The sequence below is a fragment of the Aotus nancymaae genome, unplaced genomic scaffold (assembly GCF_030222135.1).
Source record: "Aotus nancymaae isolate 86718 unplaced genomic scaffold, 86718_ANA_hifiasm-v0.15.2.pri h1tg000006l, whole genome shotgun sequence".
NCBI classification, from domain to species: Eukaryota; Metazoa; Chordata; class Mammalia; order Primates; family Aotidae; genus Aotus; species Aotus nancymaae.
In genome coordinates this window covers 5,252,939-5,280,870 of record NW_026988417.1, presented here as the reverse complement: position 1 = coordinate 5,280,870, position 27,932 = coordinate 5,252,939, and the positions used below count along the sequence as shown (strand labels likewise).

Here is a 27,932-nt window from a genome sequence, read left to right as displayed (position 1 = left end):
GTGTTTTAAAATTTCTGAGGTTTTCAAGTTTAGCATCAAAACTTGTTAGTGGCTAATCCCACGACAAGACTGGAAGCTGCCACAGGCAGGAGCCAAGGTTCCTCCGAAGCCCTCCGAGGCCAGATTCATGCTCTGACGGCGCTGGGGAAAGCTGATGCCTGGGCCCTCTTCTTTGTTTTTCTAAAGAATCACACATCTAAGTGCCAAAAAGGACTTCAGAGGTTGCCTGGTCCAATCTCCACCCCACCAATGAGAAAACGAGTCCAGAGAAGCCCAGGGCCTGCCTGCATTGGAGATGAGCCTGGAGCGAGCGGTGGCACTGAGGCTAAACGGCCAGCACCTTCGGGTCACTGTTCACCTTGGAGAACCCGGTTCCTAAAGGAGGGTCTGCAGGGTGCGGAGGACTGGAGAAGTGCCCATTCCAAGATGTCTACCAAAGGCTGAAAGCCAAGTGGAGGGAGTGGGAAGACAGACGGGCTCCTCGTTCACACCTGAGAACGCCCGGGAGCCTAAATCATCTGGACACCCCCAGACCAGCACCCCCAGAAGCCAGGGCTCACCTTGGCCTTCCGCAGCACGTGTCCTCGGCAGGGGGAGCTGCCCGGGGCCGCCTGGCTCTTCTTCAGGACAGCCGCACTGTTCACCGGCACGGGGCCCTCAGTGTCACTGGTGTCACAGCTGGAGATGGGCGAGTTTTCCAGAGTCCGATGCCTGAACACTGGAGACTTAACAGAGAGAAAGAGCGGTTTCTAGGCCACCAGTATTCTCCAGCGGGAAAATCATTTATCTCAAGGAAGAAATCAGTTTTGGAAGTGGGCAGAAATCACAGCAGCAGCAGCAGCAAGGGCTGCCGGGTGGTCAGTGCCTCACCCCAAGCGCCCCCCAGCATGCACGGCAGGAGGGCCGGAGGCTCCCAGCCGTGCCCGAGGGCGGTGAGGGTGGGATTCCTGCCCAAGTCTTTTGCATTCAAAGCTGGGCTCTTCCATCAGCTGCTGCTGCCGCTCGTCGGTCCCTCTGTGCAGCGCTTTATGGTTTTCAGAGCTTTTCTGGGGCAAGCACCCTAGAGATGCCCAGGCAGCAGAAAGCACCAGCACTTGGGGCCGGGGCAGCACTGGCTCCCACTGCGCGGGGCTGGCGGGACAAACGCAGGCGCCTGTGAGCACAGAGCCTTTCTGAGTGTTTAAGGCAGCTTCCATATGCCAAAGGAGGCTGAAAATAGAACCACATGTGTCCTGAGCCACCAAGGCCCCCATCGCTGGCTCTTCCATATGGGATCCCAAACTGTTCTCCGGGAAAAAACGCTGCAGTCCGCTGAGCCTTCTCTCAAATGAAGTCTCCAAGGAAGAGATGCTTCCTAGGATTCCTGCCAAAATGTGTGATGTAAAAATATCGCTCAGGGTATATGGAACGGTGTTTTAGAACAGTGTTTCCATGACCATGAAAATGGGCAGCTCAGGCTCCCCTGTGGGCTTTACTGACCACAGTCCCCAGGAAGTCAACCTGACCTGTGCTGTGGCGGTCCCTGGCTGCTGGGGAGGGAGCTCGGGGCAGTGGTAGCGAACAGAAGGGAATGCTGATGAGGACCTCTGTCTGGGAGAGGCCAGGCCAGGCTATGAGTAAAGGGGCAGGAGACCCAGAGACCTGCATCTCAAGTGGGGTCCACCCAGCAAGCCATTCTCCCGAGGACGCGGCCTGGGCAGCAGGGGTACACAGTGCTTCCCCAGATGCTGGGACAGAGAATGGCACCAAGGACATCCTCCCTCAAAAGAGAGGGAAGTCGCAAAGCACGGTGGACTGGAGTGGGGAAAGCTGACGCAGCCAGCCAGGCCCGGGCCCCTACAGAGTACTTCGGTCAAAGGAAAGGCGAGGAGGGTGGCGCAGCAGGAGCTGGAAAAGGGGCCCGAGGGAAGCTCCAGCGATGGGGGCAGAAGAATGTGGGGCCAGCAAGGAGGAAGCGAGCGGGCAGCTGCGTCGAAGGGCACTGGAACCAGGGAGTGAGGACCAAAGTATCTGCTGGATGGGAACACTGGGGGTCACCATGACGAAAGCAGGCACGATGGAAAGCCACACCCAGAAAGTGGAGGCGTTGCGGGGGGCAGACGACACTGCCAGAATGGACAACTGCTTCCCAAGTTCACCTCGGAAGGCAAGGCAAGAACGCAGGGCAACGGGACAGTCACCAAAGGGAGCAGGAGGCCAGGAAGAACCTTCTTTTTTAAAGATGGATCCAACTAGAGAATCCTCAAATGCTTGGAAAAAGCATTTAGAAAAGCTGAAGATACAGGAGAAGGATCTCCCAGGTGTCTGGAAGGCAGGGGAGGGTGGGATCAAGGCACTGACCAGAGCCCAGGAAGCCCAGCCCCTCCACTCAAACAGGACCAGACGACAGGGGCAGGACAGCTCTTCAGACCACTCCTGCCCCCCACCCTTCACACAGGACACAGGACACAGGACAAGAAGCAGCAGGGACAGTGTGAACTCCTGCCCAGATCACTACAGATGGAAGGGCACAAGACTCCATGAGGCAAGGGAAGACCCGCCCTGTGCCAGCCTATGCCCACTGCCTCACTGCCACTCTCACTGCACCTGACCCCAGCACGCTCGTCCGCGCTTATGCTGGATGAGGGGCTGACAACACCCAAGGCACCCCCTAGCCCTTGGATATGAATTCCACCTGCACCCCTCCTCCCCAGCCCTGCTTCACTGTGCTCCACAGAGCTGTCTGCATCTGACATCAATGTGTTTTACTGCTTTGCCTCCCTCATGAGAATATAAGCTCCATGAAACAGGGATTCTCACCTATCTTGTTACAACTGTGGGCTTAGAATAGTTTCTAGCACACAGAGGAAGCACAGAATGTGGGCCAGGCATGGTCCCCCCTGCCTGTAACCCCAGCAACTCAGGAGACGAGGTGGGAGGATCGCTTGAGCCCGGGAGTTCAAAAAGAAACACAGCATATGCATATGTGTATATACATACACACCTTTATCTATGAAATAGTATGTATGTCGTATAAATACATAATTGTATTTTATACAATACATAATTGCTGAATGAATTGTCTATGATTTTATGTAATATATAACAGTATTGTATATAATGATATAAACATGCCATTGTTGGATGAGTGGAAGGAAGGAATGAATGAATGCATGTGCGTTCAGGAAGATGTGAATGAATGAACACAGGCGCTTCGGTGGGGCGTTACACCCAGGGCCTCTGCATGTACAGTCCTGTGCAGCGGGCACTACTTTTTCTCATAGATGAAAAATTCGGGGCCTGGAGAAGTTAAGTGGTTTCAAGCCGTGGCCTGTGTGGCCACACAGCCGCCTCTTCAACACTTTAAGGAACCATGCACCCGTGGCTGGGTTTGTGGTCTGGGGATAGATCAGTGACCTGGCTGCTTGCTCAGCTCTGCAGGTGGGAGAGAGGTTGTCCTCTGAGGTAGAGATGATCACTGGGGTGACTCAGGCAATGCGTGGGGATGGGGGAGCTTGGAGAAGGGGAGAGTAAGGACACAGACCACTTCATTCCTTTCAGCTTCCCCAGCCCCTGGCTTAACTCTCAGACATGCTAGGTGGTTTATAAGCACCAGCTACCTAATGAACTGGCATCAAATGAGGACCGGATCTGTTCTAAACAGACTGTGCAAAGGGGAAAGACACAGACCCAGTGTCTCCACGCCTTTTAACACTTCAGCGAGAGACAAGGAAGCAGCACGTCAGGAACACAGGGCCCGGCTGATCCAAGCGTCTCATGCTAACACGTGAACTGTCTTCTGCTGGGCACGCTAAGGGGCCACAAGCAAGCTACGCCCGAGAGCCCCTCTGCATCCTCTCTGGATGCACCGGTCCTTGGTCATGTAAGGCCGCACCAGCCTCCGAGGGGAACCGGCAGGACACATACCTGTGGACTCGACGTCCCTGACTTGGGCTCAATGGCCAGCCCCAGGGTGACCCCGCCCGCCAGTGCCTTCCTCAGGCTCTCCTTGACCTCTGTCAGCTCCAGCTCCAGGCTGACACGCTCTGCCTCCTTCTGCCGGCACTCCTCCTCCAGCTGCTTCAGCTTCTCCTCCAGGACCGCCTGCGGCTTCCTGCCTGGAATTCCCAGAAAAGCCGTTACTCCTGCAGCAGACAGAGACTCTCCAAACAACAGAGAAGGCCCCTGGTCCCTGAAAAGAACTTCCATAAAACGTTTAGGCTGAGCCCCTGATTTAGGTCCTCGTTGCAAAACTTGAATTCGGCAGTTCTCTAAGGGACCAGAGTCCTTCCCCAACCACTACCCTTTGCTGCAGCTGGCCTCCCAGGAAACAGGAGATGCTAATTCTCACCAAGGCCGGCAGCTCCTGGCTCTGGGCCTCAATGTACTCCAGTGTACTCATTCTAAAATGTGGTCCCTAAACTCCACAACTCCCGAAGGTGCCACTGCCTGGAAGTGTGAACAGTCCTTCCCTGATGCTCCGCCGATCCTTCCGCCAGCTTATGCCCTATGGCAATGAACAGCAGCACAGCTTGCATCTCTACTGGACATGGCACACACTTCTTTAAGGCATATTCACTTTACTTATTTGAGGTTTGCTGCAATGACCTAAGATGGACCCACTGGACAGATGAGAACGCCAATCCCAGGAGTGAACAGACTGGTACCCAGGGCCCGGGCTGGTGCTGGCCAGCAGGTGAGGTTCTCTTTTTCACAGCTGAAAGTACCTCCAGCCCCCTCTGCATCTTCACTATCCTGCAAGCGTGGAACACAAGGGAGAAATGCTACTTCTGTCTCGTTAAACTCAAAGCCCTGCCCCATTCTCTGGCCTAGCCTCCTCCTGGATCAGTCTCAGGTTGCAGGCCGCATCCTGGCTCCTCCTGCAGGGTCAGCCTGACCTGCCCTGCCAACACCTGCCTTCCCCTCTTCTAAACTCCAAAAGCATTTCCCTTCATCAAATCACTGAGGCACAAAGTCCAGAAAGGCTGGAGCTGCTAATTGCCTGCTGGGTGTGCATCAGCTCCTCCCCGCACAGCGGGACACGGGAAACGTGCAGCTTCCTCTCTGGACCACACAGGCCTCTGCGGTATCTGAAGCCCCTGTCCCAGCTCAGGCTAGTACAATCTCAATCTAGGGAGCCAGTGTTCTACAGTCTGAGCACCAGGCTGGAAGGGAGGCCATGCCTAAGGAAGCCGTGCTGCCCCAGGGTCAGGAGCTGAGCACCAGCTCCCGTCAGCAGGAATGCACACACCTGGCCCAGGGGTGCCACTCTGGCTCCAGACTCAGTTCCTGGGAATGCGCCCTTACCCTCAGTCCCTCTCTGGTGTCTGTATTCCACTAGCCTGGCCTCTTCCGCGATGCATTCCAAGACAGATACTGCCTTGCTCTCGCCTGTCCCTTCACAAGAAATGAGGGGCTTCTTCTACCCATGCAGCGCCATCTTGCCTTGCCTGGACTTCTGAAAATGACTCACCCCTGCGGGCTACCCTCCTGTGGAGAAATCCAGTGGATCCCTCCGACACAGTGACCAAATCTACTGAGCCCTGTGGAGACGGGCCATCCTCCAGACAATCTCTGCTGTCAGCGCCAGAAGCTGAAGCAGGTGCCCCAGCACCTCCCCCGCCTCCGTGAGCGGCGTGTGGGTCAGGTCCTGAGCAGAAGGAAACGTGCAGTCTCTGATACGAACACGCCCGGGGCAGTCACCCGGCCCCAGACCCTCCCTACCGGCACTGGCGTCCATGGCGGCGCGGAGGTCTTTTCTTTCTCTGCGGAGCTGGGCCAGCCTGGCCCGCAGGGCTTCCTTCCCCTTCAGCAGCTCCTCTTCTTTGGTCTGTAGCCGCCTGGCGTCTGCTTCTACCCGGTTCTTGCCGTACTTGTACTGGGCAGCATCTTGAGAAGAAAAAAAGACAACAATTAAAAATTAGGTTTACTAGCCTGGGAAACACAGCGAGGTCCGTCTCTACAAAAAAATACAAAAATTAGCCAGGCATGATGGCGCATGACTGTAGTCTCAGCTACTCAGGAGGCCGAGAAGGAGAATTACTTGAGCCTGGGAGTTCGAAGCCACAGCGAGCTGTGATTCTGCCATGTGCTCCAGCCTGGGTGACATTGAGACCCCATGTCAAAAAAAAAAAAAAGTAGGTTTACTCAAGCAGATAATGGGGTAACTCAAAAAGCCTGTTTAATCAGCCAACTCAGTAAACAAACACAAAGCCAGTTATTTCGCTAATTCAGTAAGAAAAAGGACAGATGTGGTTTGAACTAAGCAGAAAAGTTGGCTAGTTCAAATTCTTCGATAGCCTTTGAATCAAATTTTTAAAAACAAAAACAGAATATTAGGACATTCCTTTAATTCACTTCCCTTTGAGGAACGTGACTTATAATCTATCTGTGACAACATGGAGAGTGAACATTCTATAATCGGAGAAGACAGGAGTCTATTACTATCAAAAATCAGGTCTTGAATTTGCTTCCCTCTCTACATTCTTCAAAATACTTCCTCAACAGCACAGTGTCTGTTCCTTCCGGCCATGGCATCTGACTGGCTCTCGATTGCTGCTACACCCCCAGCACTGAGATCAGCACCTGGCATGGAGTGTGATATAATACATGTTTGTTTAGTGAATAAACTAACAACGGATCCATGAAGAGGCAACCGGGAGCAGGCCCTGGAGCCTGACTGCCTAGGAAGGAGTCCCAGCTTGCATTTGTAGCTGCATGACCTGGAACAGGGCATGAATTCCTGTGCCTCAGTTTCCCTCAGCTGTGAAATGGGGATAGTAAGAGCAGGTAATTCACTGGGCGGTTATGAGGATTAAATATTTATAAAGCACTTAGAAAAAATGCAAAAATGGGTAATACATAAATGCTTCTTTCATAAAATGAATAAATGAGGAAGCTAGCTGTAGGGGACGTTTACAGACATAGCGACATGACACCGCCAGTGAAAAAGCTTTCAGAACCTAACCCCACACTCTCCTCCTCCTCTTATGTTGGCCTTTCAGTAACAGTAACTTAGGACAACAGCTCTCTGGAAGAATCCACGGAGAAGATGAGGGTTCTAACGAAACTTGGATGGAGGATCGCCGACGGCAAAGCCTCAGTGATCTCCCAGTCGCTTCTAACAATCACTCACACCTGATGACAACTCCTAGGCCTTCACGACCACATACCCCATGTGTCTGACTACCTAGCTTGGCTAGAAACTACTTCAGGTAAAGTCACAGGGGTGGCATAATAGTTAAGAATAAAAACAGTGGGCTCAGAGAGGTGGCTATAAACCCACACTCCACCCTCCCTTGTTACATGACTCCGCAAGCAACCTCTGGAAAAGCTCAGCTTCACCCTCTCTAAAACAGACACGAGAAGGAACCCTATGTGTGTGCACGTGTGTGTGCGTGTGCGCATGTTTTAAATGAGATGTGTCTGTGTGTTTTAAATGAGAAACGTATCTGAAAAAAATCTAACAAAATGACATGATGCCTGATGTAGTGGACATTCACTGGCAAGTCTTACCATATCAGCGGTCAGTGCCTCCCAGAAGGCTTGTCCACTCAGGGACAGCAGGGAGCCATCTCGAGTACCTGTCCTAAATGCTGGATTTGCCAGTACTTGCAATGTGAGCCATCATGATTTCAATGAAATACTGCATTTATGAAGGCATAAAAAGTGATCACCCCTGTCAATTTTCCCCTACCCAAAAGAAACACACAGAAGGACAGCAAAAGGGGTGGCAGCCTGAGGACAGGCTAACCATGCAACAATCTGAAACAAAAGGAGCTAAGGTAATAACATATTTTGCAAACAAGGCCAAGTACAAACTCTACACTTATTTCTAAACTAACCTGTTTCCCCAAACGAACTCAATGCAATAACCTATAAATTTCTAATCTTTTGGTCGCCATGTAATAAATCCCGTCTAATCTATAATGCAACTGGCTGGATTCAGCAAAAACACAGAATGCCATTATTTTTCTCTTTTGTCACCATTAGATGTCACCAAAGTTAATAAAAACTCCCCATGGAAGGTCTCATAAAATAAAGGAATAAATCATCTAGGAAATAAAGTCAGCACAGGTACCGACAGAGAAGTGTCATGGCGACAGATTCCATGGGATTCAGATTCCGCTTTAACAAAGCTTCCCTGGTGTGAGCTGCTCCCTCCCCTCTACCCCTCAAGGAAACAAAACTAAAAGAGGTGAAAGTAAACACACCCGGCACAGTGGGAAATAAGATGTGCCAGAGGTAAGGTCAAAGGAAGTTAGCACATTAAACAAATGGTGGCAGGAGGATTTGACCCAACTGGTTCCAACCTATCTGGTGAACATGTATGTGTGTGGGTAGAACAGAGGTGGAGGCAGGCTTCCGTCAGGAACATACACCCCTCCACGGGGCAGTGGTGAACATGTGTGTGGGTAGAACAGAGGTGGAGGCAGGCTTCTGTCAGGAACGTACACCCTTCCTTGGGGCAGTGGTGAACATGTGTGTGGGTAGAACAGAGGTGGAGGCAGGCTTCCATCAGGAACGTACACCCTTCCTTGGGGCAGTGGTGAACATGTGTGTGGGTAGAACAGAGGTGGAGGCACGCTTCCTTCAGGAATGTACACCCTTCCTTGGGGCAGTGGTGAACATGTGTTGGGGAGAACAGAGGTGGAGGCAGGCTTCCTTCAGGAACATACACCCTTCCTCGGGGCAGTGGTGAACATGTGTTGGGGAGAACAGAGGTGGAGGCAGGCTTCCGTCAGGAACGTACACCCTTCCTTGGGGCAGTGGTGAACATGTGTGTGGGTAGAACAGAGGTGGAGGCACGCTTCCTTCAGGAATGTACACCCTTCCTTGGGGCAGTGGTGAACATGTGTTGGGGAGAACAGAGGTGGAGGCAGGCTTCCTTCAGGAACATACACCCTTCCTCGGGGCAGTGGTGAACATGTGTTGGGGAGAACAGAGGTGGAGGCAGGCTTCCTTCAGGAACATACACCCTTCCTCGGGGCAGTGGTGAACATGTGTTGGGGAGAACAGAGGTGGAGGCAGGCTTCCGTCAGGAACGTACACCCTTCCTTGGGGCAGTGGTGAACATGTGTGTGGGTAGAACAGAGGTGGAGGCAGGCTTCCGTCAGGAACGTACACCCTTCCTCGGGGCAGTGGTGAACATGTGTGTGGGTAGAACAGAGGTGGAGGCAGGCTTCTGTCAGGAACGTACACCCTTCCTTGGGGCAGTGGTGAACATGTGTGTGGGTAGAACAGAGGTGGAGGCAGGCTTCCTTCAGGAATGTACACCCTTCCTTGGGGCAGTGGTGAACATGTGTGTGGGTAGAACAGAGGTGGAGGCAGGCTTCCTTCAGGAATGTACACCCTTCCTCGGGGCAGATGCACCCTGGTCCTGCTGGGTGATTCCAAGGCTCGTTCATGAACGCAGCCAAGGACACTGCCAGCCTCTCAATTCCCCTATGCGGATGCTCTGACTCCAAAACTGAAACCACGGTGCAAATGGATGTCAGCACGTGTCGGTATCGGAGCCTCTCTCTTCTACAGCTGGTGTGGGGTTACTAACGGGGCTGGCTAGCCTCATCTTCATTAGCACAGAGACTGGTCTACCAGTTGCACTGATCCAGATTTGAAAAGCTCAGGTACAAATCCCAAGTGGCAATGGCATGTAACCACATCAAACTCAACAACTGCATCTAACTCCCACCTTCTTCCTCTGGGAAATCTTACTGGACAGGCCCAGATGGCCTCAGGGGCCCCCGACCTTCAGAAACCCATGCCGCGGCCCTTCCACGTGCTCATGCGCACGTGTGGGTCTGCTGGACCCAAGACGCTGGATGGCAACTACTTTACTGTGTCTTTGAGTCTCTGGAGTGAAGAGTGCTGCCTGGCTGGCTCCCCGATGAGACACATAATGAGGACCAGTGCACACAACACTTCAGAGATGACAGTATCACCCTCCATGGATCCCTGGAGGGAAGGGGAGAGGGTGCTGGGTGCAGGCAGCTGAGTCTCTCGTGTCTTGAAGCTTCTCTGCCCAGTCTGTTTCCAGCTGGATGTGGAGTGTGAAAGCCTGCCACCCACTCTGGCTCTGTGATTTACAGCTGTGAGGCCTCACGGTAGCCGCTTACCCTCTTGGTGATTCTTTTCTCATGTGTATGATGGGGCAGAGGACAGTGCCTCCGCTTACAGAGTGGCTGTGGGAAGTAAAGTGGATGGGATAAGAACGGCTTGCTGTAGACCACAAGGCGCCGCAGGACTCATCACTGCCCTGCTCTAGTGCTATGAGGCCCCCCATGACCTCAGTCATTCCACTGCACCAACCACAGCAGCATCTGTCTATGCCTGGCAGATAAAGAGGCTGAGTTTAGAGTTTGCATGGCTTGTCAACCACAGATCAGGGACATGAGCCAAGGTCTCCTGACCCAGCATCCAGGGCCACCCGGAGCTGCAAGCAACCTGCACTCACAACTGCCTCCCATTTTAAAATGCTGAGTCAATCTCACAGGCAGCAAACCAGTTCTGGGCTTCCATTTACAAGCACAGTCAGAAAAGCTGGGTGGAAATTGCCACTGTCCTTCCATGCGGCCGATGAGGAAGGATGGCAGTGCCCACAGCTCCATTTCTCCAGCTGCCCCCCAAGCTGGCACTTACCAGTGGGCAGGCTCAGACAGGCCCAGCTCTACCAAGTGCACTTAGAGCCAGAAGGCAAGACACCCGATGGCATACTTACTCGAAGCCGTTCTTTTCACACCAGCCACAGGATCCACTTTTTTTGGCTGACTGCTCAGAGTCTTCCCTTTTCCTGTGACCCCATTAGATGCCACTGGAGGCTTTTTACCCTTGAGCTGTTGAAGTGAACATATAAGAACATAAAAAATAAACACACAGTCGTAAAAATCTTGGGTCTTTTTTTCCTGCAGTCATTTCTTTCAGTCTCTGACTCTAACTATTATAAACTAGCATAGACAGAGAAAAAAATAAAGATGGTTTCCAAACACTGGGCTGCCGGGATTATGGGGAATGGCTAAGGAGCTGTGGCTGAGGCCAAAGCCAATGGGGTCCGTAGGATGTGTTCCGCTGGAACGCTGCAGAAGGGACGCCTTTCTACTGGCAAGTCACAAACACTATCCAAGCTGGCGCGGGCTGAGGTGAGCGGTTTGTGTTTCCGAGGCTAAACAGCTTTTATTTCAGTGGGATGCCCTCAGGAGAGGAGCAGGACCCTGCGTTAAAGCTGTGCTGCTGCAAGCGCTTTTACAACGAGTGACATCCTAACGGGCAAGGGAAGCATAATACACGCAGCAGTAACATGGAAACCGAGCTCGCACGGGCTACAGGTTTCTGAAAAAGTGAGACAGTGGTCTACTCTGGGGACTGCCACAGGCCAGCAAGTTCTGCATTTTGCTGGCGTGACCTTCCATGCAGCTTAGTTGTGTAATTTTTCAGCGTGATGGCAAAGACTCACTCCAGCATCCACGCCCATGCTTTTTTCCATGATACTACGCTTCCTTCTGTTGCAGGCCTCAACTTTTGGGAGGCAGAGAGATCTAGCTCCAAATTCTGGCTCCATCATTTAGGAGCTGTCAAGCAAGTTATTTAAACGTTCTGAGCCCCCACTTGATTATTTAAAAAGGTAAAGGTAGTGACCCCTCCCCACAGGGCTCCTGAAATGATCAGATGGCCTGCAGTACAGGAGAGAGGACGTGCAAGTGCTTAAACAATGGGTTCCCATTAAAATGACCAAAGCAGGACAGGAGACACAGAGGCCATGCAATTTAACCTGCAAAAGTGTTTCCTACTTCAACAAAAGCAAAACAAAAGGGAACAAAAGTAACAAAAACTCCACACGGGAACCATACGTCAAATGATTCCCAACTAATGCGGGGACAAGCCGAGCTGTGTTGCAGGATTTCACCTAAGGCAGCTCTAATGCCAATAAAAAGACAGGTAGAAACACAGAAACACATTTACTTAGTAAATGCAACACATAACCTGCCCACTTTTTGGCGTAAGTCCTCGTAAGAAGCCCTGAGGCTTCCCAAGCCCCCAGGCCCAGCTTTACTTAGCTCTGGGCTCCTCAGACACACCGAATGGGAATCTCCAGGGACACGATCTGAACAACCGTCATTCAAAATCGAAAACCAACACAAACCTGTGCATTTGGTTTTTGATGAAGCTAACCTACAGGGAGCTAGTGCTCTAAGTCACTTCTATCTAGAATTCTGCAATTTTACCTGGTTCATTATTTTCTTAAGATTATCCAAAGAATGGAGAAAAATACACATATTTAAAACATGCCCATTTGCTATATGTTCACATTCCTACATATATTGGCTGAAGTCTTTAGGCAAAGCATAACAAATTCTTAGGTTAAATATGCATGATAAGCCAGGCATGGTGGCATGCGCCTGTTGTCCCAGCTACTTGGGAGGCCAAGGCAGGAGAATCACTTGAGCCCAGGAATTCAAGTCCTGCCTGGGCAACATAGTGAGACTTCATCTCTTTAAAACAAAACAAAACAAAAAAGGCTTAACCAAACAAAATTACTCTGAAATGTTACTGTTTGCCATAAACACAGGGTGTGCAATGGACCACAGTTCAACATCAAGGTTATTATTGTTCAGTGGTCATCAAATGTCCTTATTATCATCGTCTAGTTTTTAAGAGTATACCTCCAGACTTATCATGGAAAACCCCTACCGTACTCTGAATAATCCTATTTCATGTTTAAAGATCAAAAGCAATGACTACATGGAGTCAACCCTTGCTCATTATGTGTAATGGAAACATATTAAAGAATCTTGCAGTTCAAGAATCTTCTGGAAAGTTTTATTACCTGTTTCTTTTAAATTCTCTGCCTTTAGTTGACATAATTTACAAAATTCACTGGGGAATTTTCCAAGAACAGAAGGAAAGTCGGATGTGGGCAAAGAAACAGTGCTTAGACAAACCATGAGCTTGCTAGAAATATCTTGTCAGTTCCTTGGTAGTCAGGTTGCAAATTATATTCCAGTTGAGGGAAAAAAAACTACGCTTTGCCTTTGCTGAGTCCCATTTACTACAAGTTGCAAAACTGTTGGAGCAATGTGACTTAAAGGTGGCTCTAGAATTTTACAGAAGAAGATGCTGTACCTGTGAGTTGAGCCCGAGAGACGCCCTCCCCACAGAAGAGGTATTAGTGAGAGACTGAGCGGAGGCAGGGTATTTGTAATGGTTAGAGGACAGCTTGTCAGCAGACAGCCTAGAGGCCTTTCTGTCAGCAGGAGAGTAGCGGGCAAAGATTTTCGGAGACGGCAAGTTATCGTACAGGCCTGCGTTATCATAAAGCACCTCTTCTCCCAAGCCTCTGCTGCAGGAAGCAGGAAAGCCATCTTCCGGTTCCCACTGCAACACACACAGCTTTGTGGTTAGTGACTTGGACACAGAAAACAGCAGCTTTCAGCATAGCGAGATGTCATTTATTAATAGCACAGCACTTAGCATGGTGTCAGCATCCCAACACCCTTCTGCACAGACTGCAGCTGTTATCAATAAGGCATGCACCCCCTCAACACACACACATACACACACCCAACACAAGCATGCAGACTGATTCAAAAGAACTTGACTTCTGAAGCCTTATGGAAATTTTTGTTTCCTTAAACCATTCCCAGAATGGGAATGTGAAGCTTTTGTTTGGTCCCGTCTTTTAAAGAAGAAAAGGAAACGTTATCTGGTCCCTAGTGCAGGATGTGAATGTGAGGGGTGGAAAGGAGCATGGGTCCAGGGGCCTGGTGCTCTGCTGTGCGCGAAGACACTGAGGCCCAAGCAGAGCACTCGATGCTTTTCACAGCACTGCCCTCGCCCTGGACGCTGACTTCGTCTCGCAGTCATCTGGGAAAAGGGGAAAATGGAAGCAGAGATGGAAGAAACGGAAGCCTGGAGCCGGTGAGTGGCAGAGCGGAGGGAAGGGCCGTGCTCATCCCCGCATGGTGCTGCCTCTAAGCCTCGGGCTCCTTCTGGGGACAGCAGACCACCTGCGGGCTCCTCCAAGTCCCTGTGCTGGAGTCAGTGACCTAAGTCCTATGGGATTTGTCAACACCCACCCCTCTGTGACCTGCTCTGTATACCTGAAGAAAGTGCCACAACCAAAACGGTCTGTGAAAAGAGACATCGAATTCTCATAGAACATTAGATGCTTCCAAATCTAATTGATATAATGGTATTCTTTTAGCAGAAAATCTCCAACAAGGACTAAAATAGGTGCATGCCACTTCATGGGACAGAGGAATCTGAGAACACGGATATTAAAGTATTAACTCAACCCAAAAACTGATAACCCCAGCCAAGGCCTTTTCAGCTTTAAAGGTCTTTATAAATTGCCTGGCATTACAAGAAAGGCGATATTAATTCCTCTGTTATGCTCTTTTACCCTGTTTTTATAGTCTTCCTGCATAGTCCTTCCCGCCAGACGGTAATTACAACCTTTTGTTATAAAAATAGCAAAGACTGAAAATTCCACAGTAGGAGCATCTGTATTCCTCCACAATCACTTCAATGTGTCTATTTTTGTGATCTAAAAATAACGGTCCCTGCAGATAAACTCGGATGTGAGAGTTTCATAATGACAACCCAGCATATATTTGTCCAGAGTTATTAAAACGGTCTAGACGAGACTATCATTTTGCTAAAATACCAAAGATTAAGTCATATGGAAGACGCAGAAAAACACCTACAGAGACCTCGCAGAAGTTTCTGGTTTAAAGTGTGAGTGTGCATACTTTCATCTTAGTCTAAGCATCGGGGAACGGTGAATGAGTAAACATTACTTAAGCTGAAACAGTGCTACGGTGCCAGATATTAGGTCATAAATATGAACTTTTTTTGAGATGGAGTCTTGCTCTGTCACCCAGGCTGGAGTGCAGTGGTACAATCTCAGCTCACTGCACCTTCCACCTCCCAGGCTCAAGTGATTCTCCTGCCTCAGCCTCCTGAGTGTCTAGGATTACAGATGCCCACCACCAAGCCCAGCTAATTCTTATATTTTTAGAGACGAGGTTTTGCCATGTTGGCCAGGCTGGTCTCGAACTCCTGGCCTCAAGTGATCCACCCACCTCTGCCTCCCAAAGTGCTGGGAACACAGGCATGAGCCACCGCACCGGGCTATAAATATGAACTTTAAAAACCTAAAAATGAGGCCTTCCAAAAAGAGATGAGCTGGTAACAGAGCCGAACACACGGAAAAGAGTTTCAGGAAGGGGCCGAGCAGGGGAAGGAAGCCACATACGTGTACAGTGTGTTATGTCCTAAAGGCAACTATCGCCAGTCCAGCGACACACACACACAAACAAGGAATTGCAGACCTCTGTTTCTACTACAGACGAAGCTGCCAATAACCCAAAGAACACTCACTCCTGTGGGTGGCCTGTACAGTGTCATCAAAGCCTGAATGAAACAGGCTGGGTGGAGCCAGATGATCCCATGTGTGGTTCCACAGGGTCTCAACGGCATCCGGCTCAGTCACAGGTTCGTGTGTAAGGGGTGCACATGGAGAAACACCTTGGAGGAAAAGGGGTATGAAAGGGTCTTTGGGTGGGACAGGCTAGACAGAGGCCTTTAAGAGAAGTGGATGGTTCTCAGGATGCAGATGAGTGTGGTAACTGGCGTCTAAACCCAGGGATAAGTCTGTGCCGTCAAGAGACACTGGGGTGACACAGGGCAAATGGAGGCAGAAGAGAGGGTCCCACCTAGAAAACGCCTCAGGGGCCGGAATCCAGGGCAGGAACCAGCCTGAGAGCCTGCTTCCCAGGCCACCGTGGGTCCATCTTAGTGGGAAGAACTTGCACAAGCCCCCTGTGCGGGGGTGGAGCGCCATGATGACTGTGGGCACCCAGAGACGCTCCAGGGAGGACTGGCTGAGGAAAAGGAGGAGATTGACGGGCCCTGACACCTCTCCGCCTAGGACGGCAGGTACAGAGGGGCAGGAGGCAGCGACCAGTGGGAAGGTGACTGGGCCCCATGGACACACTGCGTCCATCATGGCTCCTGAGGAATGGGCCAGCCGCTTCTGACCCCAGCATAAACAGCCTTCAGTCTGTTTATGCTCCTGAGCACTGGGGGTCCTCAGCCCCGCTCCTCCCTCAAAGAGGCTATTGTCTCCTGGTTCCTGCTATGAGCAGCTACATAATTTATAATGCCGGGGCCGACTGAGGACATTCACCAGAATATTGGAGAAATGATTGGAGAAGCAAAACAGCAAGAAAAAAGTCTGAAATACCTTCCAAGGCTGGAAAAAATAACAATAAATATACTTTGTGTCTACCTTTGAAAATGATCTTAACATAGATGCCAATTTCAAACCCACCCAGTACTGGGAGATGCATGGCATACTGGCTTCTCACAAGCCTCCTTCATCCATCTGCTAACTGTGAAGGCCTCACCTCTGAATGCCCAGGGCTGGGCACCGTGCCTGGACCAGAGAGGATGCTCAGTACACGTTGTGAGATGAGCAACGTGCACACGCCGTGAGACAAGCACCTGCCAACACACACCACACAACACACCGAGAGCAGACTTTACAACTCTGAAGGCCAAACAGACCCTGGAGACCAGCGGGAGAGAGAGAGCCGTGCCTGGCACCAAGTGCATGGAGCTGTGGATCTACAGATGGCGCTGTGATGGGAGCCGGAGCCTGCTCCTCCAAATCCACCCCAAGGGAAGCTGCCGAGCTTGTACTGTGGTCATTCCTCTACAGCATCATTTCCTTCCTGAGGGGACTTCTCAGTATTTTAATCCTATCGGGAAATAACTACTCACTGACAACTTATACTGTGCTATGTTTGATTTAACAAGTTATCCAAGTATCACTCTAATATGCTATCCTTTTTTTTTTTTTTAAAGAGAAAGAGAGAGAGAGAATAGGAAGGAGGAAAAAGGAAGAGAAAGAGAGAGAGAGAACGGGGAGAAGGGAGAAGGAAAAGAAAGAGGGAGAGAGAATGGGAGTATTGCTTTCTTGCCCAGGCTAGAATGCAATTTAGTAATGGGTATTGAAAACCTCTTTTATACTGATAATTATACTTAATGATGTAGTCAGGAAGGAATAAGGGAAGAAGATAACGAACAAACAGCCAACCAATATTTAATTTAAACCTATGAAATGCTATGCGATTACTGAGGAGTGATTTACTTCCAATTATATAGTCACCTTTGGAATAGGTGTGAGGTGGTAATGTATGTTTTGTGTATTTGAAGTGGAGAGTTCTATAAATGTTTATTAAGTTTACTTGTTCCGAGTCTGAGTTCAAGTTCTGAATATCCTTGTTAATTTTCTATCTCGTTGATCTATAGAATCGTTAGCTCTTCTTGTTGCATTGATCCTTTTGCCATTATGTAATGTCATTCCTCGCCTCTTTTGATCTTTGTTGCTTTAAAGTCTACTTTATCAGAGGCGAGAATTGCATCTCCTGCTTTTTGTTTATTAGTTTATTTTTACTCTCTGTTTGATTGGTAAATCTTCCTCCTTCTCTCTGAGTCTTTGTGTATTGTTGCATGTAAGATGGGCCCGGATGCAGCATACCGATGGGTTTTGGCTTTTTATCCAATTAAAATATATATAAGTTTAATACCGGCGTTTGATGCTAGCTGGCTGTTTTGCCCATTAGTTGATGTAAATTTTTTATTGTGTTAAAGTTCTTGCTTTTTGATATATTTTTGGAAAGGCTGATATTGGTTGTTCCTTTATATGTATAGTGCTTCTTTCAGAAGTTCTTGTAAAGCAGGCCTGGTGGTGGTGAACTCTCTAAGTACTTGTTTGTTCGCAAAAGATTTAGTTTTTCTTTCGCTCATAAAGCTTAGTTTGGCTGGATAGGAAATTCTGGGTTGAAAGTTCTTTTCTTTAAGGATGTTAAATATTGGTCCCCACTCTTTTCTGGCTTGTAGGGTTTCTGCTGAGAGATCTGCTGTAAGTCTGATAGGTTTGCCTTTATGGGTAACCTGACCTTTCTCTCTGGCTGCCCTTAGTATTTTCTCCTTCATTTCAACCCTAATAAATCTGGCGATTATGTGCCTTGGGGTTGGTCTTCTTGAATATCTTTGTGGTGTTCTCTGTATTACCTGGAGTTGAATATTACCCTGCCTTGCCAGGTTGGGAAAATTTTCCTGAATGATATCCTGAAGAGTATTTTCCAACTTGGATTCATTCTCTTCATCACATTCAGGTACACCTATCAAACGTAAATTAGGTCTTTTCACATAGTCCCATATTTCCTGGAGACTTTGCTCATTCCTTTTCATCCTTTTTTCTGCATTCTTGTCTTCTCGTTTCATTTCACTGAGCTGGTCCTCGACTTCTGATATCCTTCCTTCTGCTTGATCAATTCGACTGTTTAAACTTGTGCATGCTTCGCGAAGTTCTCGTGTTGTGTTTTTCAGCTCCATCAATTCACTTATATTCTTCTCTAAATTGTCCATTCTCGTTAACATTTCGTCAAACCTTTTTTCAAGGTTCTTAGTTTCTTTGCATTGGGTTAGAACAAGTTCTTTTAATTCACAGAAGTTTCTTATCACCCACATTTTGAAACCTGCTTCTGTTATTGGAACACACGTGTAATCTATTAAGCCTTGTTCCGTTACTGATGAGGAATTGCAATCCCCTGTAGAGGGAGAGGCATTCTGATTTTGAGTATTCTCTGCCTTTTTACGCTGGTTTCTTCCCTTCATTATATATTTGTCCGTCTGTCGTCTTTATAATTACCGACTTTCTAACTGGGTCTCTGATGTCCAACTTGTTGATTCCCTGCGCCGAAATCTGAGCAATCCACTGAGCCGGCCAAAACAGCGGTGTTAAGATTGATGGTGTTTTTCTGCCCAGGAATCTCCGGACTCTGCACCAAGAACTGGCGTGCTAAGGCACCAGCAAAACCGCCACGCCGGCCACAAGAGTCGCCCTGGCGACCCGTGGAGCTCCTCCACTGGGAATCTCCTGGTCCGTGAGCAACTAATATTCATCTGAAAGTGTGGCGTCCTCTCGTTCTTTGTGCTTTCACTGGGAGGTACATGCCCGAGCTGCTAATCATCAGCCATCTTGGATCTCTCCTAATATGCTATCCTTTAGTCAGTATTTTAGTAGGCTGACACGTTTAATTAATGGGAGTGACATTAGGCGGGCACAGTGGCTCACTTTGGTAATCCTAACACATTGAAAGTCTGAGGTGAGAGAATCACTTGAGCCCAGGAGTTCAAGACTGTCCAATACAGGGAGATCCCATCCCTACTAAAAATAAACAAACGAGTGCGGTGTGGTGGTGTGTACCTATGCTCCCAGCTACTTGGGAGGCCAAGGTGGGAGGATTCATTGAGCTGGGGAGGTTGAGCTACAGTGAGTCTTGACTGCACCACTGCACTCCAGCCTGGGCCACAGATCGGGACACTACGTCAACACCAACAGAAAAATGACAGTGACATTAAATGACAAACTGTCTACTAGTCTCAAACGATCCACTTGCTCAAATGCAGCTTCAGATGAACAGCATGTCAGAAACCAGGAGCAGAGATAGGACATGGAGTCTCCTGCTTGCCTCAGGGCATTAAAAAGCCGACCTCATAAACTGAAACCAGGGGAACTGAGGCACAGAATTTTCACAGCCTCACTTCTAACAAAATCATGACTCCAGCAAAAGGGTACTCACCGAGCCGTTGATGCACGGTACGTCGTCGTAATGAAGCGCCGTCCCACTGGGGTGGGCATAGCCATTGGACGTGCCCCCTAGATATGGGTTAGCAGATAGAACACGCCTGTTCATGAAACTGAAAGAAAGGAAATGCGTTAAAATCCATAACCTGACCACCTTTTACTCCAATCAGTCAGGTCTTCAGTGAGTTCTGACTTTATGTCCAACGCTATGTCAGCAGTCACGGGGCAGAGAACAAATACGAGACAGAACCTCGGTGGAAATGAGAGGATGTGTTGGAGGGACTGTGCTATGAGATTAGGAGGGCACATACTCTGCAGAATGGCGACACAGATCGCCGATAACCAACGCTAGGTACACGCGGCAAAGCCTGCAAGTGACAGGCATTCAGAAATGGCAAGCATTTTGGTCATCATCCAACTCTCACAGTGGCCAGCTCCTCTCACAGCCTGTGTTGGTAATAAAGTTTTATTGGAACACATGCTTCTTTCATAAGTGTGTTACTTCCAAGAGGATAACATGGGCTGCAAAGCTAAAGTTAGGCCAGGCAGCACGGTGACTCACGCCTATGATCCCAGCACTTTGGGAGGCTGAGGTGGGCGGATCACCTGAGGTCGGGAGTTAAAGACCAGCCTGACCAACATGGAGAAACCCCATCTCTACTAAAAATATAAAATCAGCCGGGCATGGTGGCACATGCCTGTAGTCCCAGCTACTCGGGTGGCTGAGGCAGGAGAATTGCTTGAATCCGGGAGGTGGAGGTTGCAGTGAGCCGAGATTGCGCCACTGCACTCCAGCCTGGGCAATACGAGCGAAACTTAGTCTCAAAAAAAAAAAGCTGAAAGTTACTGTTGAGCATTTTTTGGAAAAGGTTTGTGGACCCCTGTTCTATAAGCTCTCTAGAACAATTATTCAACGAATGTTTATGGAGTTCTTAGGACTCATTCAGCACCACTGCTACCCTATACAACTCATTTTCACCTCTTCCCTGAAATTCCCTCAACTTCTGAGACCCGCTGGACTTCAGCAGCCCGGGCCGCGGAAAAGGCTCCGCACAGGGCACGCGTGCCCGTCCTGCTGGGGAGGGACGCCATGCACGGCTTGCTGCCTGGACACATTCTTTTAATTGTAATTTATAAACTTATTCCTTTGTTTATAAGAATGTAACTTAAAATACTTAAAAGTATACATAGGAAAAGACAATGACTAAGAAGAGAACATATAAGTAAAGGCACAGCAAAACTTGAACATTTAAGAGTTCTGCAGTAATAGATTTTCATTTTTAAAAATACATATTTAAGGTTTTCTAATTAAATGCCTCATTGGAGGGCTTTTGGGGAAACAGTGCTATGTATGCTTTTTGTCAGTGAGAGGCAGTAAATGCATGGATGAATATGCCCGGCACAGGGACCATCCCCTCCCCTGTGCCCTGGCCATACTGAGCCTTTCTCCTTCCCCAGCATCTTCGGTTTCGAGCGTGTGGCCTGCACCTGCCCTGCTGCAGCAGGGACATAGGGTGCGGTCAGAACAGAGGCCCTGGGTGGCTCCACTCCTGCTTCTGTGCTGGGAAGGGCCACTGCAGGATGCCTCTGACAGCCTGACTGGCAGGACTTGGGAGCACAGTAATGAGGGGTCACAGGCACACAGAAAGTCCCAGGTGGAGGAGGCCGCAGCCAGCAGCTAGTCACCCCTCACCCTACAGAGAGGGACCTGGTCTACTGAGGACAACTCTGTTTGGCCCTCAAGAGGGCAGGGTGTGGGGTCACAACTAAACACAAGGCCTCTGTTTTCTACTTGATGTCTTTCCACAATAGAATTTGTAGCCAAAGGCAGAAGTGGAAATGAAGTAAGAGGCCACAGGCCACTTGTTACACCGAAACCAGGAGACAGTCAAGGGAGCTATTTCCGAATAACCTCCCGGTACTCAGAGGAGAGGGTGGCCAAGAGGACCGCCTCCCATCCGCCCATCTACCCACTCACCACCCACACCACGCCGACCCTGCTTTCTGTGGTCTTCCCCCTCCACCCTCACCACGCCAGCCCTGCTTTCTGTGCTCTTCCCCCTCCACCCTCACCACGCCAGCCCTGCTTTCTGTGCTCTTCCCCCTCCACCCTCACCACGCCAGCCCTGCTTTCTGTGCTCTTCCCCCTCCACCCTCACCACGCCAGCCCTGCTTTCTGTGCTCTTCCTGTGTCCACCCTCACCACGCCAGCCCTGCTTTCTGTGCTCTTCCCGTGTCCACCCTCACCACGCCAGCCCTGCTTTCTGTGCTCTTCCCCCTCCACCCTCACCACGCCAGCCCTGCTTTCTGTGGTCTTCCCCCTCCACCCTCACCACGCCAGCCCTGCTTTCTGTGCTCTTCCCCCTCCACCCTCACCACGCCAGCCCTGCTTTCTGTGCTCTTCCCCTGTCCACCCTCACCACGCCAGCCCTGCTTTCTGTGCTCTTCCCCTGTCCACCCTCACCACGCCAGCCCTGCTTTCTGTGCTCTTCCCCCTCCACCCTCACCACGCCAGCCCTGCTTTCTGTGGTCTTCCCCCTCCACCCTCACCACGCCAGCCCTGCTTTCTGTGCTCTTCCCCTGTCCACCCTCACCACGCCAGCCCTGCTTTCTGTGCTCTTCCCCTGTCCACCCTCACCACGCCAGCCCTGCTTTCTGTGCTCTTCCCCCTCCACCCTCACCACGCCAGCCCTGCTTTCTGTGGTCTTCCCCCTCCACCCTCACCACGCCAGCCCTGCTTTCTGTGCTCTTCCCCCTCCACCCTCACCACGCCAGCCCTGCTTTCTGTGCTCTTCCCCCTCCACCCTCACCACGCCAGCCCTGCTTTCTGTGCTCTTCCCCCTCCACCCTCACCACGCCAGCCCTGCTTTCTGTGGTCTTCCCCCTCCACCCTCACCACGCCAGCCCTGCTTTCTGTGCTCTTCCCCCTCCACCCTCACCATGCCAGCCCTGCTTTCTGTGCTCTTCCCCTGTCCACCCTCACCACGCCAGCCCTGCTTTCTGTGCTCTTCCCCTGTCCACCCTCACCACGCCAGCCCTGCTTTCTGTGCTCTTCCCCTGTCCACCCTCACCACGCCAGCCCTGCTTTCTGTGGTCTTCCCCCTCCACCCTCACCACGCCAGCCCTGCTTTCTGTGGTCTTCCCCCTCCACCCTCACCACGCCAGCCCTGCTTTCTGTGCTCTTCACCCTCCACCCTCACCACGCCAGCCCTGCTTTCTGTGGTCCTCCCTCTCCACCCTCACCACGCCAGCCCTGCTTTCTGTGCTCTTCCCGTGTCCACCCTCACCACGCCAGCCCTGCTTTCTGTGGTCCTCCCTCTCCACCCTCACCACGCCAGCCCTGCTTTCTGTGCTCTTCCCCTGTCCACCCTCACCACGCCAGCCCGGCTTTCTGTGCTCTTCCCCCTCCACCCTCACCACGCCAGCCCTGCTTTCTGTGCTCTTCCCCTGTCCACCCTCACCACGCCAGCCCTGCTTTCTATGCTCTTCATCCTCACTACCGCTTCCTGGTGGACTCCTGAGAGGGAAGAGAAGAGAGTTTTGGGGAAACTTTGGAGTATTTTCCTCGTATTATATAATCTATGTGTCTCATTTCAAAACAGGCTTTCAGAAACATATGTCTCAAGTGTTTACCATTATTAAAGTCCCTAAACATACCACTTTTCCTGAGACACTCTCCATGATTACCTTTTACTTTCCTCTCTTCAAAATATATTACTGCTGTTTCATCCTTAGTCATGTATAATGCAAAGACGATTCTCCGAAGAACCTTGAAAAGATTCATTAACTGGCTGCCAGTTTCTATAAAAGCCAAAAATTTCATCTTGGAATAGTGATCACACTGGCAGGCGATCATATTTTGGACACTGTTTCCTTGTCACATCTCATCTCTCTTAAGTTTTACAGGAATGTCTGGCTAGAAAACTTGCAAATAAACTTTATTACTGACTGACGTCTCCTATAAAGACTTGAATGAGGTACTAGATTGAAAAGATTCCTGCAGCCATAAATTCATTACATGCATATTTTTAATAAATATTTTAGTATTATGATCTACATTCCTTTCTCAAAAATGTGACCTTGCCACATTTGGTTTAGAGTAATACTTTACTCATTTATAAAGTAAAAGCCAAGTTGTATTCTAGGGGAACTATTTTATTTCAGGGTTTCTCTGGCATGTGCTTATCATTTTGCTGATTATATGCGAAATTACATATGGACGTAGGATAGACTTTTATGGAAATTTAGTATCTTCCCAATAAACGTAGTTAACATCCATATCCACTTTTATGTCAGTCTGGTTGGACAGATTTTGCAAAACTAGATTTATGGATACGGTACCTCTTTAAAAACACTTTAAATGTGCTTTATTTACTGCATGGTACTTAATGAACAGGAGAATCATCATAATTTACCTACGTTTCGCTGATTAGAAAGCATGTAATTAAACAATGAGTATAAATGGAACAGTGAGTACTGGACTACATCTATCCGGATTTCTGCACAAAAGGACAGTCGTGAGAACAGTCTGTCCTGAGAAAACCTCCAGTGCTACTGGGGATTTTATGGACAATCTAGGCAAGACCAATTCCACCTGTCAAGGCCACTGACTTTGGCTGGGTGTAACATGTGGCCTCAGTCCTAAAACGGGCCAAGTTATCTTCACTTTGAGAACTCTTTCTTAGGCCCAGAAAGTCCGAGCTAAGCATTAAATCAATGTCCATTCACCATTCAAGATATAAAGGAAGACTGCTCCAACTCCCCATAAATGCCACTTGCGTGGAAAAACTAGCTGGTAGTGGTCATATTAAACAGGCAGACAACGGCCAGGCATTCCAGCCCATCTTCTCCACACTCGAAAGGGTGCGTCATCTCAGCACTGGCAGGTCCACCAGCAGCTGTCTGTATGTTTATCCTCACTTGCTGATGATGGAATTCATGACCAGCTTTGTTTCCATTCACTTCCCTCACCCCAGTCCAGACTCTCTAAGGATGAGAGCAACAGATGCAGAGCCAAGGTGTCAAAGACGCCAGAACTGGAAGCTTCAGAGATGATCTCGCCCACCCTCTCTATTTTCTCCAGAAGGCAGCAGAGGCGCTAACAGGTAATGAATGACTTGTCCAGATTTTTCTAATTAGTAAATACCACAGCAGGACCCAAAGCCAAGATACTCTACCTACTACCTGCCATATGTTAAATTAAACCTGAGAAATACATTCATTGTTATTCACTTAAAAGTGGCATCATGGGTCATGCCTGTAATCCTAGCACTTTGGGAGGCCAAGGTGGGAAGATCGCTTGAGCTCAGGAATTTGAAACTAGCCTGGGCAACATAATAAGACCCTGTGTCTAAAAAAAAAAAAAAAAAAAAAAAAATTAGCCAGGTATGGTGGCACATGCCTGTAGTCCCAGCTGCTTGGGAGGCTGAGATTGGAGGATCCCTTGAGCCCAGGAGGTTGAGGCTGCAATGAGTCATAATTGTGCCACTGCACTCCAGCCTGGGCAAGAGAGCAAGACCTTTAACCAAAAATACAACAACAACAACAAAACCCCAATAATCAACAAAAAAGCGGCACTGTTCACATTCCTGTAAACCCAGTTACTGTCCAGCTTAGTAGAAGGTACCTGGATTCTCACGCCTGCTTCTTGCATTCGATCTGTCATAAAATGCTCTTTTGGATGAAGTTTGTGAAGAAAATCCAGCCTCAAACAAATGTAAGCTGGAAAAGTGGGGCACATTTTAACTGCTTTTTCCAAGAGTTGGCGATACACTTCTTTGATACTACACCAAAACTCAGCAAGTGGTGGTTTCTTCATGCTAACTGCAATGTGGAGTCAGAAATCAGATCAACTTACATTAAAATTCAGCAGTTTATCTTGCACTAGGAATAGATCTTTTCCCAAGCATGACTTCTGCAGCTCTTTCAAACGTTGACACCCTTCATTATACATCAAAAAAACTGCTCACTGATATGACTACAGATCTCAGCAGGCGTCTGCAGGTGCTGAGAAGCTGGCAGGCTCACCGTGGCAGATGCAAATTTTCCAGAATTCTAACTTCTAAGGAAAGCTTCAATGTGTCACAAGCAACAAATACGGCCAAGTGTTTGCCTAGAGATGATGGGTATAGCCAGCTCATTTTCAAGAAAACACCTGCAAATGCCTACATGCGAATAACCACAGTTTGTCAGTTGCTTTTTCAAGTAAAAATAATAAAAAATTATTGCAGCCAGTTCTATGAGCAACTCACTGGTGTGAGCGCTATTCCTTAATAGGACCACTGTCACGGTGCACTCAGCATGCTCGCTGTGGCCTCCCATCATGCCACACAGAACAGGAAAAACACATGGACTGCAGAGACTCCATATAAATATCTACCATCCAGTCCTTTACAGAAAAAGGCGTAACTTTTACTACTTCCTCAAGGACATCTCAGGTGAAACCAGCACTTTCTTTTACCATTGCAAGCGTGTGGCAGTGACAATGATTACTAATACAGTGAAGTGCCACTCTCTGTGCTAAGGTGCCAGCCAATTATCACTAATGCAAATGTCCAAACAGTGGAAAAGGAAAATAATGTCTCAGTATTATTATGAAAATAATTTAACCCTGTAGACTGCCAGAAAGGGTTTTGCATATCCCCAGGGGTCTGTAGACCATACCAAGAACTGCTGCTATAAATCTCTCTGCCATCATTATGTTAAAGAAATACTCACAGTTCATTTATACATTATTGCAGCATTTTATAAACATCAAAATTTAAATCTACAAAGTACTTGACTGATAGCTTTGAAAACTCAGTCCTCATTACAGCAATATGTAGAATCATTTCTGCTTTGTAGAACTGTTCCTCTAATACAGGGGTCAGCAAACCACTGGCCAAATCCAGGCCACTGCCTCTTTCTGCAAATAAAGTTTTATTAGAATGCAGACACACCACACTGAGTGGTCATTAACAGGAAATGCCTGGCCCACAAAACCAAAAATATTTCCTATCTAGTCCTTCATGCAAGTTTGCCACACGCTGCTCAAATAGGAAATCCCGTGGGTTGACATGACAAAAACATTTCTGTAAAATTTGAATTAAGATAATGCAAAAGGGAAAGCCTTTAGTTTTTCTTGAGACTACATCCTCACACGAAAACTAAGTTAGGCAATTAGGGAAAAGCTCATTACTGAACTGCGGTGCCATTTCACGTGGCGGTGGGTCTTACCAGAAGGTCTGTTTGGCTGTCTGGATGACATTTGCAGACATTTCCACATCAATGTAGTCATAGTGCAGAGCTCCCGGGTCTGTGGACGACCCCGTCTCTGCAAGTAAAATCCCAATCCACCTGCCCATGTCTTCAGAAGAAGATGCCTGTTGAGGTGGAAAAAAGGTATTTACTAAAGATTTTTACATTTTCATGAATGTAAACAAAGACCACATGATAGGAAAGGTGATGAAATATGATGTCCCTAAGAAGAAACAAGAAGGAAGACGCAGCCATTGACTGAGCAATGGAATCGACATCATGTTCACAGCAGGCCTCCGCTTAGGAAGCAGCATCCCAATTACTCCAAAGGTGAATGAAACTTGGAGGTCCTAAAAGGTCTTCCAGTTGTAAGGGTACTAGGGTATAAGACAGGAAAATTAATGGGATTAGTTACATCCCCACTGAAGGAAGCTGCTGAGGAGCCTCGTGACTCTGGTGACAGCACCTGACCATGAGAAGGAGCCCGCCCCAGCCGCTGCTGCCTGACCTGGAAAGCACAACCAAGCTCCAGGCCCCTACCGGTCTCAAACTTTTTTATACCAGGGGCCCTGGGTGAACCCTCTACATGGTCATTTAGTTTCTCGATTAGATGACACAAAAAAGTAATTTCCTTTTCTATCAATTGTGTTTCCAAAGGGGAAAGAATGCTCTGTAGTCACTGGGCTGCTTTGGGCACACCGTTTTTTAAGATGTGTGATACCTCCCCTATTTGGTCTCTTAATTTGCAAGTCTGAAATATATCTTTAAGACTATGTTCATTACAATATTAAGCCATCCTTTTTTTTTTTTTTGAGACAGGGTCTCGCTCTGTCACCCAGGCTAGATTGCAGTAGTGTGATCAGAGCTCACTGCAGCCTCCAACTCCTGGTCTCAAGCAATCCTGCCTCAGCCTCCCAAGTAGCTAGGACCACAGGTGCTCACCACCAAGCCCAGTTAATTTTTTATTTTTTAACTGTAGAGACAGGGTCTCAACATCTTGCCCAGGCTGGGCTCAAACTCCTGGGCTCAAGCAATTCTACTTCAGCCTCCCAAAGTGCTAGGA

At 48.9% G+C, this 27,932-nt stretch overlaps 1 protein-coding gene across 2 annotated transcripts in view; it reads right to left on the bottom strand.

The window, feature by feature from the left end:
• Positions 1 to 27,932, bottom strand: part of AFAP1 (actin filament associated protein 1) — a 176,555-nt gene that overhangs the window by 9,655 nt on the left and 138,968 nt on the right. Inside the window, exons 11-17 of one of the 2 annotated variants that reach the window (XM_012473519.2) lie at positions 26,849 to 26,994; positions 19,629 to 19,746; positions 13,096 to 13,347; positions 10,697 to 10,811; positions 5,704 to 5,868; positions 3,907 to 4,097; positions 561 to 725 (exon numbers count right to left, since the gene is read on the bottom strand). In XM_012473519.2, coding sequence (XP_012328942.1) covers positions 561 to 725; positions 3,907 to 4,097; positions 5,704 to 5,868; positions 10,697 to 10,811; positions 13,096 to 13,347; positions 19,629 to 19,746; positions 26,849 to 26,994 — 1,152 coding nt within the window. The remainder of the gene's footprint in view (positions 1 to 560; positions 726 to 3,906; positions 4,098 to 5,703; positions 5,869 to 10,696; positions 10,812 to 13,095; positions 13,348 to 19,628; positions 19,747 to 26,848; positions 26,995 to 27,932) is intronic. The other variant, XM_012473522.2, reaches the window with a different exon arrangement.